Source organism: Trachinotus anak, unplaced genomic scaffold, assembly GCF_046630095.1.
Source record: "Trachinotus anak isolate AG129_WGS33_773 ecotype Australia unplaced genomic scaffold, CSIRO_AGI_Tana_v1 ptg000009l, whole genome shotgun sequence".
NCBI classification, from domain to species: Eukaryota; Metazoa; Chordata; class Actinopteri; order Carangiformes; family Carangidae; genus Trachinotus; species Trachinotus anak.
The window spans coordinates 14,172,427-14,190,382 of record NW_027273860.1 but is presented as its reverse complement, the minus strand read 5'-3'; the positions used below and the strand labels follow the sequence as shown (position 1 = coordinate 14,190,382).

The following is a 17,956-nucleotide window of genomic DNA, read 5'->3' as shown; positions in this document are numbered from 1 at the left end:
TAGCAGAGGATGCTCTCAGATTAAGTATAGTCTTAACTACAGACAGATCACAGGTGTATGGGACTGACCTGGCAGGCAAGAGGAAACACAGGTAGATTTTCTTTATTTACCCAAAATTAAGAATATAACAATTTACAAAATTTCTAGGCCCATAAAAGAAGTCAGATAAACAAACCTAGACTCAGTCAATACTAACTTAGCAAAACATGAGTGTAATTGAACAGACCAAACTGACCAAACAAAGACAAACTGACCTAATAAAATTAACACAAAACGGACCACATATGGTAAACTAGGTAATCAGACCGTTTTGAAACGAAGGGGTTAACACAAAGACAAGCGCCACCTACTAACTATCCAACATACCATAACAGTTAGTCTTATCAGTTGTGGGCTGTGAGCCCACACATCTGGCATGGGATGATGTGTGCAAAGTCTCTTCCTGCACCCACCTGCCAAGGGGGACTGATCAAGCCCCACTTGGCAGCAGGCCAAGGCCAAGGTAGACGTCAATCTGCCAAGCTCTCTGCTCATGAAGGCAGAGTTTGAAGCGGGGCATCACTCAGGGTCTTGGCCAACGCATCAACTTCTGCAGCTTGAAGTGTCTGTGATACAGCTACTATAAGGTTAAGGAAAAAGCTCCCAATATGTCCGATTCGAGTTGCTATATCATAGCTCTTGATCAGTAGGTCATCAAAGTTAAGACATTGACAGGGGGGATCTGGTCTAATGGTCTAATCCAGAGATACTATTAGAGAATCGTCAGAGAGGGGAGTGGCTGGCATTAGGTCCAGGCCATGCTGAGAAGTATCCTGCATTGGAGCAAAAACCCCTCAGTCGCTCGGGAGGTGGAGGAAGGCTTTGGGGTCTGACCAGCCCCTTCAAACTTCATCAATATACAGCACAGAGAGGGGAATCCTAAAAGCAGATGGCTGAAGGAGCTCATCTAAAGCAGGCACTAGAGGGAGCTGCCTCCAAACCAAGTCATGATATGGCCTTATAAATGGTTTCTTTCGCATGTCATGACATGTGTCAGCATCCTTCTGGGAATCCAATCCTGAATCCTGTTCCTCCTGTTCTTAAGTCTCCTTGTCATGAAAAAGGGTTAACTGAAGCTTCACATTGAGAAGACCTGTTACGCTTAAACCCAAAAGGAGAGCTGAATGCAGCCATTTGAAAAGATAAGTCAGCATCAGTTAGTATTGCTATTTTCAACCTAGCAAACCTAGCAGCCCTCTCTGCAAGTGGCATGGCATGCAGCTGCGACAAGTACAAATATTATCTGTCGGTACCTGCGTCAAGTGTTCGATGCCCAGACACGAAGGACAAAAGCACCCAACTATTTACAAAGTTGTAGCTGCAGGGAGACACACTCTGCAAGCACTGTATTAACTGTGCACTCGAACAAGCGGATGCGTGATCAGGTTGCAAGTGGAAGTGCACCGGAAAAATAAAAAGTGGCTACTTATCAGAAAAGACTGAAGCTGCAACACAAAAATTCTCAGACTGAATGGTCACCAGCGATGCGGCCTCTGGAGACACAAAAGGTCAAACCATGCAGTTACAGGGCAACTAGCACAGGTGGCAAACTAATATTAGCCATTGCTAACGGTGTACTTGATCAAGTCCCATTAAAAGCCTCTTTTGCTGAGCTTTAGAGTTTGCTGATTACAATTGCAAGACCTGAGGAACCTGACTGTTAAGGGCAACAACAATATGTTTACAATGGTTAAGTCACTGTGTCAACAAACACAAGTAAAAACAGCCGTATTTGTTTAAGTTAATGTTTTCCAGCACTGAGGAGGTTGGGGGCAATGATATAAGGGGAGTAGCTTTTGCTGTGAAAAATACTCTCATTAATGAGAAAGGGACAGTTTTCACATTATCTGTTTCAGCTGTGAATGCTCTGTTGATTGTGTGTGACGGAGACTAACGGGGCCTGGTGGAGTCATATTATGCACATATCAGTGACACCTTATACCAGTAGTCTGCACAACTGCAAATCAGGTCACAATGATATAGGCCTAACCTCATCCCTGCGCCTTAAATACACTGGCTTTGCTCATTCAATTTATAGGAGATGTAATTTTATATCGCACCCACTGGTCATTTAATCTGTCATCTGCCCTCTGGTAATGTGTATTGGTGGACTCTGCACTACAGCCGACATCTGGGGAAGGACGTGGACCGTAACATCAGTGCCTTAACACTGAGAGATGAAACTGCTGCTGTATGTTGTCTAATACTCCCCTTTGTAATTATCTCCGTCCTGATTTGATTTTATCTTGTGTGTCTTTTTTGCCGAGTGGGTGGGCAATTAATGTGCGCTCTCATTGACCAGATTTACAGCCTCTGATGTTTTGTCACCAGTCCCAGTAGCCTAATGACCGTGTACATTTCCCTGTGGGCCCCTCATCAGGCCATTTGCCATCATAAACTGTGTAGGGTACTGCTGAATGAGATCAACGTAAGGCTTTAAAGATTCAGTTAAGGGACAGATTTCAAAGCCTTAACGGATTCATTGATATTAAGACCAGGAGGCCATGGCTGCAGCTTGCTTTACTGGCTATCTTGTCTGATTTACCCTGGATCAGTTCAACAAGCCTTGGCTATAAATAGACTCAGTGAGTGTTCTCGGGCAGAACATTGTGGTAGTGTGTGTGTGTGTGTGTGTGTGTGTGTGTGTCTTTAAGAATTCAGCTGAAATTTGATCCCTGTGGGGGGAGAGAGAGAGAGAGAGAGAGAGAGAGAGAGAGAGAGAGAGAGAGAGAGAGAGAGCTCACACACCAACACCAACACCAACACCCCCTTATCGTTCCTGTAATCGAGCGTCGAGCCTCCCGATCCTCACCTCTGCAATCATGCCCGTTTCATGCCGGACGGGATTCACGGTGGACACCGCGGAGGCGGCGGAGGCACGGCGCGGCGGCCCCTCCGCGTCCCCCTCCGGTTTGTAGCGTGTGCGCGGAGCGGGAGGCGGGCTGTGCTGCGCTGTTGATCAGAAATGACTCGATATGGCTGTGGCTTCGACTCAACACACACGGCTCTGCGAGCGACCCACAATCACTTGAGAGAGTGAAAGCGTGAGATTATCTTAATGAAAGTCAGAAGGTAAGTCCGCCCGGGGTCTTTTATTTCCTATTTCCATTTATATAGTATTTCTATATATATATATAGCGTGGTACACGGAAACGCCGCCAGGCCAGTGTTATTTTTCCTCAGCAGCTGACCAGGCAATGCGGCGTGAATTGGCCTCATGTGTGTTGCTGTGCATTTCTTGCTTTGCATTAAACGAGAAGGACCGTGTGACTGGGCTGATAACGCGTGTTTTAGGCGGTCGATCGCGGCCAGCATCTCTACAGTGCTGTCTGGCGATGCACATAGCCAAGTTATTTTCGTGAGGCTATCAAACGCTATCGTTTCCCCCTTAAAAAAAAAAAAAAAAAAAAAAAAAAAACCTTACCCGTCTTACGCAAGCGCATTTTAGCCTGTTATAGAAACATACGACAAACAACCCAACAGGAAGTAACCTGTTTTCATTCTTGTGCAGTGGAGATGCATCACTTCCCAGATCATTTACTCCACCTTAAAGACGGGCCCATAAGTGGCATTCTGTGTCCTAAAGGCTGAGACAATAATAAATCAGTGGGGTTCTGAATAACATCCCTCATGGAGTTACTTTTTTGGGGTAAATTCCTCAAAACTCATTATTTCCACCTTGTTACACTCGCTTTTATGCCTCATGAGTACAGTATGATGTAGCAAAGGCAAAATGTGATTTTCATAATAAGGGACTCTTGCTTGCAGCCACCTTTCTAAAATAAATAAATAAAAAATCACCGCAGGTCTATTTTGAATTAGTGGCAGTAAAAGCCAGTTCTCTCTCACAGCTTAACGGATATGTCAGCAAGTACCTGAGCAGGTTGCTGTCTTTTATCTATTGCTTTGGGATTTCTCCTTGACATAACCACTCTCTCCTGTTCAACTTTCATTTCACCTCAATTCACAGTTCACTCTGTGGGGTTCTGAATTAATCGGTCTTTACAGAGGAAATGCAGTTGACCACACAAATGTGTTCGGTAAAAAGCAGATTTTCATGGGAGAGCCTGTATACGCTTGTGGTGCTTTGTTCTCCGCGGCTTTTCAGCTGTTTCCTTTCTGTACCCTGGCCTTCAGTCAACCTCTGAAGCCATGTGCCCTTGGCAACAGTGTCCTGTGTGGGACTTACCGGACGTAAATGTGCATGTGTGTACCTAAAACAGTTCCATGTGCTTTGTAAGCATGGCAGAAGGGAGCCCGAGTCTCCTCACTCATAATCACCTTATGGTCTCTTAAAGTGTACCTATAATAACAAAAAGTCTTTCTGCCTTGCAGCATGCTGCATTTAAGTACCGGAGCTCTCTGCCCACTAATGCATTACAGGCAGGCAAAAGGAGAGGGCTCTGTGGAATTGGCCTTTCAGTTCCCTGGTGGCTTCTTCTTGTTTACAGTGTTTCCAAGAGGCACACTGTTAGTCCTCAAGCATTTCTTTGGCATAACACCGGAACAAAGGCAGGTATAAAATCACCAAGGCCAGAGCTCCAGGGAGCGAGATGTTTGTTTTTTGTGTGCCTGTGCTGGAAGATACTCTGTCCTATTACTTGGAGGACGTAAATATGGCCTCAAAGTTAACAGACTTGGCCTCTTACCAAGGGCTGGAGCAGTCAAATTAGCCAATATGCAAATAGCTCAATGCAACACTCATAAAACAGTTCAGTGGTGTGGACTCTCAGTGGGTGCAGTGGACCTCTGTCACTGACATACATTTACTGGCTACAAGCCAGAGTGCGAGTAGAGCTGCTAATTTTGGATCTTTGTTGTCTTATAGAGGACACACACTTTTGATCCAAATATAGCCGTGATGAATAGACTTTGGGTTTAACAATGGCTTCAGGCCATAGTGCATGATTATGCCGGTCGCTATGTTAAGTCAAGGCCTAGATTTTGAAGTAAATCATAAATGGATTTTGTTGAACCATCCCATGCTGATCTGCATTCATACTATGCACCCATGTCCCACTCTTATTTTCCATTACACAGCTGACCTTCTTCACATTTTATTATGCTTCAAAATCAATATTTCTTCCATCATCAATCTGTACTCAATACCCCATATTAACAAAGTAAAAACTGACATAACTATTATTCTAGGACACGTGAAATTTGGCTCAGGTGCCTCCCATTTCTCTTGGTCATCTTTGAGATGTTTCTTTCTGGCTGACGTCCAGAGATCCTGTGTGGAGATGGGAGAAACTTCCAGAAGCACAACCATCCCTGCAGCACTCCCACCGGGCTGGGCTTTATGACAGAGCGGCCAGACAGAAGCCTCTCCTCAGTGAAAGTGTGCAAAAAAGCACCTAAAGGACTCTCAGACTGTGAGAAACAAGATTCTCTGGTCTGATGAAACCAAGACTGAAGTGTTTGCCTCGATTCTAAGTGTCTTGTCTCGAGAACAAATTTTTGAAATTGAAGGGGCCTGAACACTTTCCGAATGCACTGAATATTAGATTCATTTCACTTCATTTTGTCAAAAACCATCCAGTCTTAACCTGCATCATAAAAATCCCTGGCAAATATAACAATAGGCCTATTTATTTTGTTTCTATAACATTTCCTTCTGTACATTGTGGAATTAATGTGTTATAAATAATGGAGCAGCTTTAGTGATGCTCTGACAAATACGGCTACTGTTACATTTTTCATGCAGGCCCAACTATAAGCTAATGCAGCTTTGATTTGCCGGAGAGCACAGCACTGTACGACATGTGCTGCACGCCTACACGTTTGTAAATGATGACGAACCCAAGTACAGACTTGAATCAGAGAGAGATTCAAGAGAATCTTGAATCGTGTTGATCAGGAGCGTAGACAGGATATGACGCACAAGATCTTGGTTTAAAAAAAAAAAAAAAAAAAAAAAAGGTTAAGGCAGTAGCCCACACAATACTAATACTTCAATGTCATCGGGCTTGAATGAATACTTCACATTGTCCTGCTTTTGAAGTATGATTTTTTTTTTTTTTGTAATATGAAGTGTATTTATGTTTAGTGGGGTTTGTTTTTTGTTGCTATGTCCTTTTTGGGCTAACCTATGATTGGTTGTGACACTGTTGCCACATTGGCTGAGGAATGGCGGCTGTCCAAAATGTCAATATAACAATATAAGTGTCCTACACCTGATTTTTGATTGTTGCTTCTGAGAATTTAGCACCCATCTATACACACATGGCCACATGGACGCACATATTAGCCTACATACCCTTGAGCCTTCACCTCTAGACATGTTTGTGTGTGTTGAGGTGAATATTCATAATGACAGTGACTCGGTGACATCCACAGCAGCTCCAACTGTAGCTATCAGAACAGTTTGGTTACGTGTTGCATGGACGCCATGTATAAATACACAACAGGCTGTGTGTGGTTTCTTTTCAGTACATACACAGACCTTTCCTTTCCACTACATCAGGCCATCTGTAGCCACTGTCAGAGCTTTGTCACAGCCACCACATTAATCAAATGATAAAAAGTCTGTGTGTTCTATGAAATATTCAGTTTATTCATAAACACAAGTCCAGATGTGGTGCCTCTGTAGTGGACACTGGTAAAGAGGAATTTGTCAAAGATAAAGGCCAATGTTTGAAAAGTTTTCCATAAATTGATTTTTTTTTTTTTTTTTGTTTTAGTTTGGTCAAGTGTAGCTCCAGTTAGTATAGTACGCCAGTGTCAATAGCTCTGGCGCTATCCAAATGTTTCCACTGGACCCCACCGAGTTCAAACTGTGCACAGAGCTCCAGTAAATGAAGCTCTTCCTGTTCAAATACTCAGAGTCCCATCTTAATACACACAGATCCACCATAAAAGGAGGCAAGATTTAAATGATCAGAAGTTCAAGAGGTCGCTGAATAGTCTATGCAGTGTTAAAATCTCCATGTCTCACAATAATCATCCTCTTTATGTTCCACCAAATGTTTATTTCTCACAATGTTGCAGTATGAAATTATAAATTTGATTTTTTTTTCATGCTAGTGTCAATAATTAATATGGTGTTCAAGATGCTCTTTAGAAGTAGCTCTGAAAAGGTCATTAAATTGCCACCCAGTAACAGTGTACCCACTATTAATGTGAAGATACACTCTACCGTGTAATACACTAAGGGAAACTGTGGGTTTTGTGTCAGTCAGAGTGTAATAACAGTGCACATACTGTGGCTCTGGTTGAAATTGGAAAGACGCTGTAAAATGGTTATTGTGTGGATTATTATTGTGTTGGTTATTGTGTGTCATTATCACGTATGTGTTTTTAAGAAAACAAAGTCTACGGTGGGTTAAAAAGCACACTGGGGTCTCTTTCTGGTTGTTAGCGTAGATCCAGTAAATGAACATGGCCTGTTTTTGTTGTAGAGCTTCCTAGGAAGGAAGGTTCCTTGTGTTCTAGAAAACGCATGTGCTGAAACCACAACTTTGAATTTTTTTTTTTTTTTTTTTTTGTCTTCAGAATGTTGTAATGAAACAGAGCATGGCTCACGTTCTGTGTCTTCTTTCTAACCTTTACCCAATTTTTGTCCCTCCTCCCACAGTGGGGTTGGATGGCCATGGACCCATTCAGCCAACTTATCCTCATCATCTCGGTGACCAGCTTCCTCACCTTCCAGTGGCTCTTCCACAAAGTCAGCCCGTGGATGTCCATGCGCATCAGTCCCGGCTTCCTCGGCCTCAGTGACAAGCAGAAGGTGGAATGGAACTCAAGGTGACCTGAAGTGAACTCCTGATCATGATGAGGCTGAATATTCACATGCTATGTACGGCAGGGAGTGTGAGCTCAGCTCAGATGTTGGCCAGAGGGGATTTGTTTCAGCTCGGTCCAAAGATAAGCACTGACAGTCAACCCACATATTTCCTGCAACATAGTATCTGACTCACTGGTAGGATGCATTGTGTGTTTTGTGCTGTATATGGCACCGCTTCAAGGTGCTGGGAGCATGGTGGAAACCCACTGCAATGCTTTTTTTGAGGATTTTTGTTTCAGCCTGTGATCTGCTGTGCATCATTTTATCATGTAATATGTATCTCTGTCTGACATAGGAAAACCTTGCTTAGTTTTTCAAATTGTAAAGCAAGCAATCACGGGTGCAATAATTTTTGTTGCAGTGATCACAGGTGTCTTCAGTTTGGTTGGATTAAGGTTGTGCTTTGGGGCCTGTATTTTAAATGTAGTCATATAAGACCAAAAACCCTACACCTCAACCAAAAATAATAAAAAAAATTGTAAAATTTTAGGATCATTCAACACTTTAGTGATGTTGCACAGAGGTGTACTCCATTTTGCTGTATACTGTACACAGGCTCATATAGAAAGTAGTAGGGCAGAATGCATACACACATTTTGTGCACGTCAATCTGTAGCAAAGATTTCACTTTGGAAATAAAAATCAAAGTAAATGTTAAGGTTTTTCGTCAAACCAAATACTGTAAACGTCTATGAGATCTTGAACAGATTCAAAGTGGGATTTTGGTTTCATTCTTGTCCATTTTAATTTCAAGTTCATCTGAGGATCCAACTGCTTGTGTTTCTTGTGTTAATGGATTCCATTGTGGACTCGGGTTTCTTACCACAACCCCCCAGACTGAAGTAATAATTCAATAAATTAAGTACATAAAATGTGAAATAAAGTAAAATCTCCCTGTAACAGTCAGACCATCCTCATCACATTTAATCAATAGAACAATTTTATCTTCACAGTTCATCAGTCAAAATGAACAGACAAGTAGGAATGCTTCGGGGCCACTGTGCTCTGGCTGATGAATGGACCGTTTGATCAGACAACAACCAAATGTCATCTGTTGTCACGTTGCTATGTTATCTGGTAATTTGCTATGGGAACATTGCAGAAGAAGGCTAGAACAACTATATTGGAATGAAAAGATGTGGAGCATTTGATTACAGAGTTAGACAGGCTGCTGTGATCCGTGAGAAGAGTGAAAGTTGTGCTGTGGATTGAAGGGCGGTGGATTTCCAGGACGGTAGAGTGTTCAGAGCGCACCAGCCTGGTCCAACCTGCATGAATCATTCATTTTCATCCTCTTGCAAACTCAGCTTATTACTCAAGAGAGCACTTGTGAAATTGATATAGTCACATGGTTTATTATGAGCAAATAAAAATTAATGATTCATAGAGATGGATATAGGCTATGGGGATAAAAACGTCTTACAGTCAGGCTGTCATTCTGTCTTACTGACTGATTGCTGAGAACTGTTGGACTGTCTCACTGCTTGAATGATTGACTGGGACTGTGCGCCGCTCTGCCTGACCCTTCAGCAGTGTTTAATCTCTTAGTCTAATTGGTCTGAATCTGTGTGCAGCCCTGACAGGGAATCAGTTGATCCATAGCGAGGACTAAAAATTCAGTGCTGAACCACAAAGCAGCTCCACACCACTTTTCATGAATGAGGATAAATATGCACTACTCCCTTTGACAAGCTGTATGAACAGAAATCCTCTGACATGTGTCAAGACAGGAGCAGAGCATCACAAACTGTGTGTGTGTGTGTGTTTTGGTTTTCATTTCAGGACAGTGTCAACGTTTCACGCACTGTTGGTGGGAATCTTCTGTCTCTACATCTTGTTCTTTGATGATCCTGTCAATGAAGACCCAGTCTGGTGAGAGTTAACCTTCACTTTCCATACTTGGCAGCTGTAGACATGGCAGGTCCGTCAGTCTCGTCCACATGTTGAATCCGCGTACATAGACTTTGGAGGCTGGTGTCTTTCTTTTCTTTCCAAAAACACAACAGCAGAAGTGTCAGTGATAGATTACACATTGAGTTTGCCAGCTTTAACGTCAGCTATAAACGTTGCTGACTACCTACTGTAACCTAGCATTACTTCAAAGGCCCAGAGGTCACGTTAGCAAATAGCTAACTTCATTGGGTTTAGGGGTTATGTTAGGAAAAAAAAACCAAAACATGACCTGTTAACCTTGTGAGAACCAGTTAGCAGCCCTGTCCTGTTGTTTATTGGATTTTGGGAACTTAACACTTCAGCACCCTCAGCCAAGCTTGTTAAGATATCTAGGTCATGCAATCATCAAGTGCATATTAAAGATCTTTTCATATGGCTCTGGTTTTGGAATAAGCTAACTAGAAACCTTATAAAGTCAACTAGAGGCAATTTTCAGCCAACTCGAGGGGTTAGTGCTACCGTGCTAACCCGAGCTGGTTAAATTTGCCACAGTTGTCATTTGAGCTGATACGAATTGGCTAGAAATGAGAAACCTGCTTGTGTCTACGTTCTGTGTGAAAGGAAATACACATTGCTTCTAAAAATACCAAGAACTGTGCGTGTTTAATCTTCCAACATTATCAATATGAACTGCTTTGCGTTGTGCTGGAATTGAAATTAGCTACACTTTAAGGTGATGATATGATGCCCTCTGTTTGATGGAAATGGGAAATTCCCTGCAAGTCTTTCAGGTGCTGCCTATGTCCATTTCTTTTTGTGATACTACCGCTAGGAATCACCAGAGTCACACATTTTCACCACCAACGCAGTGACTTTAAAGGAGCTATTTGTAAACTTGGAACTTTGGAAACTTACAAATAGCCCCTTTTTTAAAATTTTATCACACAAACCAAGTCAAACCAGATGTGTATTTTCAATAGGGGAGATCCTACACTGGTGAAGACTAATGTTGCCATCACAACAGGCTACCTCATATCTGGTAAGAGAAACACACTGTTTACCCAGGTAATGTTTGTAAAAGTGAAACCAAGAAAACATGCACGTAATTGTTAAGGAGATGCAATAAACTTGGTGCTTAGATAAAGTCCTTGAGTTTTGGCCCTATGGTGTGTGTCAATTGCTTGTCAGAAATAAAATAATAGACACATTTCTGAATTTTCAAATCAAGTATTAAAAATATATTTTTTTTTATTAGTTTGTATGTACTTTAAATGTTTTGATTGCACCAATGACACGTTATCTCTCTTTTCCTTCTACTTTTGTTTTCCAGATCTGCTGCTAATATTTTACTATTGGAAGGCGATAGGCGACAAGTTTTTTGTAATTCACCATCTGGCAGCATTGTATGCTTACTACTATGTACTGGTGAGTGCCCTATTGTCCAATAGCAGAACGTGCAGGCAAGATGGGAAGGAGACAACCAAGGGTGAACAGCCGTGTCTTGTCAAGTTGTCTATTTGGCCGTTGTTCAGTAAGTGGCCATGACTGTCCCTGTACAGCCCTCCAGCTCATACAGGTTAGTTAAATATGCACAAGGCAAGGTCGGCAAGGTCATCAGAGATGTACCCAAAACTGTACAAACACATCAGAGGAGGAAACCTTATGGATAGTTGAAATCAACCACCTAGCAGGAGTCACTTTTTGCCTGCCCTGATGTTATAAAGATGTGTAATCATTAAGATGTTGCTTTTTCTGTAGTTGTACTTTTTTTTTTAGATGGCTGGAAATGTCAGATTTAAAAAGTAACAGCTTGAAGAGTGTTGTGGGGCTTGCAGTAACAACGCTGATAATCATATGTCTCCAGTTAGTTTGACATTTCACTCAGTTTCAGCAGTTGCTTGAGCTGCATTGTCCAAGCTCTTACACCAGATCACCTGTTTGGTGATCTGGTGTAAGAGTGCAAAAATGTTACAAAATGACACTAATACAGTAGTGTCATTTTGTAACATTTTTGCAAAGTCCACTGTGGGTATGGACATTAGCCTGATAATAATTTCAAAATTCGTCTTAAGTGCCAATTATTGACTATTTGGGTATTCCTGCACTGCTAGTATACAATTGGTGCTTATCTAGATATGGAGATTGTTAAGTGTACTCAGCATTTATAGGCAGTGCTGTTCACTCTTGGTTCAATCTGAAACCCTCTAGGTCGCCAGGATCTGTCGCATAATTATTATAGAGATGAATGACTATGGTATTTTTTGCATGGAATGCTCAATAATGGTACTGGCTGATGCCCCCCCCCCCTTCCTTCACCTTGCCCTTACAATATCGGTGCTTTCTGTTTGTTTTACTGACCCCTTTTAATGTTGTGTGAATGTGACGTAGGCTGAGCTGTTCTGAGCTTAGCGCAGCCGAATGCTGAACTGTAACCACTGTGTGCATGCTGGCAGTTCTGAAGCGTTCTATACAGCCAGGGTTCCTTTCTTGTTACTGTGCATGCCAACAAACAGTATCTAACGCTCCTAATTACTTACCTGCCTATCTACAGTACCTTCAGCCTGTCTGTTTTTGTGCCAGAGCCTAGTTCTGCCTCCTCTTTCTCCTCCTTACACTCCTCCCGAGACTCCCTGATGAGGGAAAACTGACAAAGCCACTCAAATAATGTCATCCACATGACCCCAGATGATGAGGTGCATCACCAAATAGCCGAGGCTTTTTATAATACCCTGTTGACTGTACTCTGTCAGGTGTATCTTATGGAATTACTGTTGTTTTCACTCTTAAAAGTCAGTTTGTTTTCCTTTATACCCACTTTATTTTAATTAAACAAACTTAAAGGGAATTCCATTTCCTCCCCTACAATGAATGTTCTATATTTTCCATACAGAAAAATGGAAAAGGACATACAGTGTGAATTGCTCTGCTTCTGAGTCCCCATACTTCAACTGCTCTTAAAAAAAACAAAACATATGCTTTACATTGCTTAGTACTATACTTTTGGTTTTATGATGCCATTGACAAGTGATCATAAAATCTTAAAAGCAATACAGATGTTTGGTTTCAACCACATGTTTAGAGTAACCTCTGCAGTAACTCTTGCAGTATTCCAGTCAGTGGCTGGATTTACAGATTTCTTCTTTAATGTGACTCACTTCGTATTTGCATCTGTTTTTGTCTACCTTTATTGAATTTTTCACGAGGATTATTACTTCCGCACACTCCTGTGTCTAAACAATAATAATATGATTAAAACAGTGTTACTTTGTCGTAACAGAATTAGGATTTATTGCTGACTATGAATCCAGCCTCTCACTTGGAGAAACAGAGCAAGCACCTGTATCTTAAAAAAAAACAAAACAATTATGAAGTAACAAAACAACAAAATATGAAGTAGGCCATACTGTTACTGGACACTCATGACTGTTTCCTCAGACTAGATGTGAAATTCATGTGGGATAACAGAATGAATGCTCCGCAATTATTCAGCTGTGATAGAAAGAAAACACATTATGAGTCACATGACTGCAGGTGTTATTACATTTATTTGCAGTAAAAAACACAATGAAATTGGCTAATTCTTGATGTCATTTTCATTTCCTTTAGTTTTGTACCCAGTCAACTTTGTCATATGTTGTCTTAGTCTTATTAGTTAATGTGTTGAGTGTTTTTATGTGGAAGTGTTTCTGTCAAATTAAAAAAAAAAAAAAAAAAAGAAATGTACCTGTTCAATATTAAGTCCTGAGACATACAACAAAATTAAGGCCTGATTAAATTTACTTAGAGTTTGGAAACCTGTATTAAAAAATGCAAACCAGCTTATTTACATGAGCTTGTTGGTATGGTTTAATTATTGGTTAGTCAGCCATTGATGTCTTGGTCAAAACAGTGTTCAAGTCATTTTATATTTTTTTTCAATACAAGCAAAATCTGTCTTTTGTGTCCATTTTAACAGTCAAGTATAGATTAATCAAAAAGATGGAAATATGCTGTGTAAATATTAGATGCATGCTTTCTTCTTGTTGTAAGTGTTGCTTCTTATTTGCTTCCAATTGTGGTGGCATCTTTTTACTTTTTTTACTTTTTTTTTTTTTTTTTGATTTTCTTCTAATGTACCTGTCTGTCTGTCTCTGTGTCCTCCGCTGACTCTAACATAAATAGCCCCTCTTTAAACCCTACATGCAAAAACTACCAACAAAGGTTTGGGTTGTGTCATCCCCGTTCATGCAAAAACTACCAAAAGGGTTGTGTATCATTTAGAAACCCAGGGCAGGTCTTGATCTAGATGGGGACTTCTTTACTCCTGTCTTGTCTGCTGTTATTGCTGTTGTGTTGCACTGAGCAGATATGATGCCCAGTCACAGTATGGACTTACCAGTTCCTAGAGGTACTAGCATGCTCATGCTAGGTGGAATGTTCACATCATATGGTAGAAAAACTGCAGATGTACCTGTTTGTGTCTCATAGTAAGTATGTTTTAATGACCAGCTTTTGTTTCAGCCCTGATGGTAAGTCTTCTTTTACATGCTCTATAAATCAGGCCACAAGCCAAGTAACCTTGAATTCTAAGTTTCGCAGTTGTTTTAGTCAAATTTAACAAAGTGATTTTCATCCTAATTTTGAGTTTTGCTTGTTCGTATCGTCGGGAGGTAGACACAAAATTTGGTTCGGAACACCTGAGTCAAACTTAAACTATGTGATTGCACTTCAGATTAAGATACAAATAACACTGATACACTTTTCAGTCAGAACATATAATTCAAATTTATTTGGCTAATGGCGCAATTTTAACAGCATCATTTTAGTCTTGGAGTTTGATGTTGGTAAAGAAAAGTAGGCCAGATCAACAGTGTTTAAGATCAGGTCTCCTGACAGCATCTTGGTTTTAAGATCATCTTTCATCATTATATTTAGCAGCAGCTGAAAATTGCGAAATGGAAATAAAGTCATGTACGTTTATTTTAAAGTAGTGTCACTTATATTAGGGTTTATAGCGGCTTCTGTCCAGGTCAGAAACCACTGTTTGTGCATTTTAGATTCACATACTGTATCATGGCCACTATTGCTAGTTTCATTAGGAATTGTCTCAAGCACTCGTAATCCAGCTTTGAACTCATGTGCAAGTGGGTAAAACCTAAGACAATGTGAAATTCAGGGCCTGATCTTCTAAACAGTGACACGTTTGGCAGTTAAAACATGTTACTTTTTACTCTGCATGGCTTTTGATTGCTCCTCCAACTAGTGGCTGGCTGAATAAATGTATGTTTGGTTGTACAGTATATGTATCAAAGCCTGTGCTGTGGTGATATGTGCTCAATACCTTTTTCATGTTGAGATGTTATTCAGATGAATTACCTTTGTCTGGTCCTAACAGTGTGTTTTTCTGCTCTCAGGATGAAAAGACTAGCAATAGTTGGCATTTATTTTACTGTGGGGATGCATTGGTGATTATTACATCAATAAACACAAAAATGCCTAATTTTATGTGAGCATTTGTGCATGTTGAGGCATGAACTGTCAGGATTTTAAAGGGTAGATGATGATGAACAGCTTGTTGCTAATTTCCAGTGATGTTTAAACGCTTTATTTGAGCCAAAAGCCATTATTGGCTCACTAGAAGCGAGGCCAGAGTTGCTTGGTCAGTCTTTTCTGTCCATTGCTTTTACCTATAGTTACTGTCCAGGTTTACGTTATGTCATACATCCCCACTTCTTTGTCCCCCTCTCATACTGTAGGATGAGTTTCTGCTCACAATAAATGAAGAGAATGAACCATTAGGAAAGGAAATTAGAGACGACAGTCTAATTTTGGTCTGCAAAACTTGAAGGAATAATTATGTTCCCTGACGGAGAACAGTCCTTTGTTAGATCTGCCAAATAGGTCTAAATTTGGAGGGGGCTGCATCTAATTTTAGACCTGTGTTCCCCATGCTGTAAAGGTATTTCATACATTTTTGAACCGTGTAATAAAATATAAAATATCATTTGATTATCATACCTCCCAAAAGGTCTTTGAATTTTAGTCATACCTTTTTGTTTTGGTGACTTGTCGAGTTCTTTGCTGTCATAGGAAATGTAACTGCTGTTGTTGTTCTATGATATTGATAAGAAATGCTTTGTGTGACCCTGAGGACCAGATGGTGCATCAGCTTTATGCATGCTGATCCCAATGACTCAGTGTCTTGTTTTTGTCCCTTTCATTTTTTTTGTTGTCTTCCTATTCTTGCCTTGTTCTTCCAGGGCCAAGGAATGTTGCCTTATTTTGCTAACTTCCGTCTGCTCGCTGAGTTTTCTACACCATGTGTGAACCAGCGGTACGTACCTGCTTACTAATCACCTGGCATTTGGGTCTTTAAATTCATGTTTGGAGCTCCACAACATTTCTGCAGATTGTATGTTTAAGGTTGCATTACATGTTAGGAATTTTAATCTTGTTGAGGAAATCCACTACTGGTTGCATGTTCTTTGTGTTAAGCTGGTTCTTTAAGTCCTTTTTAAACCATTTGTCTGGATGAAGCTGTGGCCATACCTAACATACATATACAGTCATGCAACTGTTTTTTTTTTTTTTAAATATAAAGTATGAAGTTATTTTTTTCACTGTTTTCATATTTACATCTTCATCCTACTAGACACAGTTTTCTCAACTCTGTTGTGTTTCAGCTGGTTCTTTGAGGTACTAGGTTACCCCAAGTCCTCCCGGCCCAACATGGCAAATGGCGTTGCCATGGCAGTAGTCTTTTTCATGGTCCGCATTGCTGTCATGCCAGTCTACTATGGTCGTATGTATGCAGTCTATGGCACTGAGGCCTTCTACCTTGTGCCCTGGGGTGGCCGTGTGGCTTGGATCTGCTCCAGTATCTGCTTGGACATCATGAACATTATGTGGATGCATAAGATTGCCCGCGGCTGCTACAAGGTGTTGCGCTCGGCACACTGGAGCAAAGCCGCCACACCTCAGGAGAATGGGAAGACGGATTAAGGGAACCAGGGTGTCAGTGGTGAGGAAACGCCACAATAGAGACATAAATGACGTCACTCTCAGTGCATTTGCGAGCAGCAGTCTGGACCCTTACATGTCAAGCTGCTTCAGTAGTAGCACACCTGGGACTTGTGACATTACAGGGCCGAATGTAATGCGGGAAACAGATTTATTGTGGCAAGCGGGCACAGTCACTGAGTTGTAACGATGGACCATTTAATTGGCCATCCCTAAGCCATGAAATGACATCTTAGCAATACTCTGTGTGCATGGTCGATTATTTTTCTCTTGAACAATTTATCACTACACAAAAGAGGTCATCACGGGACAGTGGACTGTTAGCCCAACCACAAATTGTCAAAAAGTTTACCGTTCTTTACTTATTGCTCAACAAAAGACTTCAAAATTTAGGTTCATGCTGATGATGATGCAAAGATTTGAGGAATCCTCGAAAACATTTAGTGATTTCACAACAATGGTCAGTGCCATAAAATCATTGTCAAATGCCTGTTGAAGGAAAGAGGTGAAGCGTCTTTTTTTTTTTTTTTTTTCTCCTCCTCCTTGAGATAAATTTGCAGGGACTTGATTGAGTTACAATCGGATCTTATAAAGTGTAATCACAAAGAAGAATAAGTATGAATGAATCAACTCACCATTCATCCACTGTCATTCACTTGAGAGTTTCATTTTAATAAACCAGCCTTTAAGAAATGTATTGGAATATCGTGAGTCCTGGTTGCGTTTACATTCAAATGGTTAATTTAAATAATGAAGGGTTGAACGGGCATTTGGTACGCTGTATGTAAAGCACTTTCAGAATATATTCAAACCCTTTGTTTTTTTCACACTTATTTTATGTTGCAGCCTTACGCTAAAATAGTTTCAATTAATTTTTTCCCCTTTATCAATCTACACTCATAATGACAAGGTGAAAACAGAATTTATTTTATGATACATTTTTGGAAAAGTATTTAAAAGGGAAAAACAGTAATGTCACCTTGGCACAAGTATTTAGACCCTTTACTCAGTATTTAGTTTAAGCACCTTTGGCAGCGATTAAAGCCTGAAGTCTTTGTCCTCAAGTTTCCATTAAGGATATCTCTGTGCTTTGCTCCATTCAGCTTTTGCTCAACCCTGACCAGTCCTGCCCCTGCGTCTGAAAAACACCCCTACACCATGATGCTGCCACAACCATGCTTCACCGTTGGGTTGGTATTGGGCAGGTGATGGGCAGTGCGTGGTTTCCTCCAGACATGA

The 17,956-nt window shown here is 40.9% G+C and overlaps 1 protein-coding gene across 1 annotated transcript; it reads left to right on the top strand.

The window, feature by feature from the left end:
* Window positions 1-2,811: 2,811 nt before the first annotated feature.
* tlcd4a (TLC domain containing 4a) lies at window positions 2,812-17,414 on the top strand. The gene is made up of 7 exons (XM_071485485.1): window positions 2,812-3,111; window positions 7,616-7,785; window positions 9,608-9,697; window positions 10,699-10,757; window positions 11,049-11,143; window positions 15,958-16,031; window positions 16,381-17,414. The coding sequence occupies exons 2-7, from the start codon at window positions 7,625-7,627 to the stop codon at window positions 16,697-16,699; spliced, it is 798 nt and encodes a 265-aa protein (XP_071341586.1). The 5' UTR covers window positions 2,812-3,111; window positions 7,616-7,624; the 3' UTR covers window positions 16,700-17,414.
* Window positions 17,415-17,956: the final 542 nt, after the last annotated feature.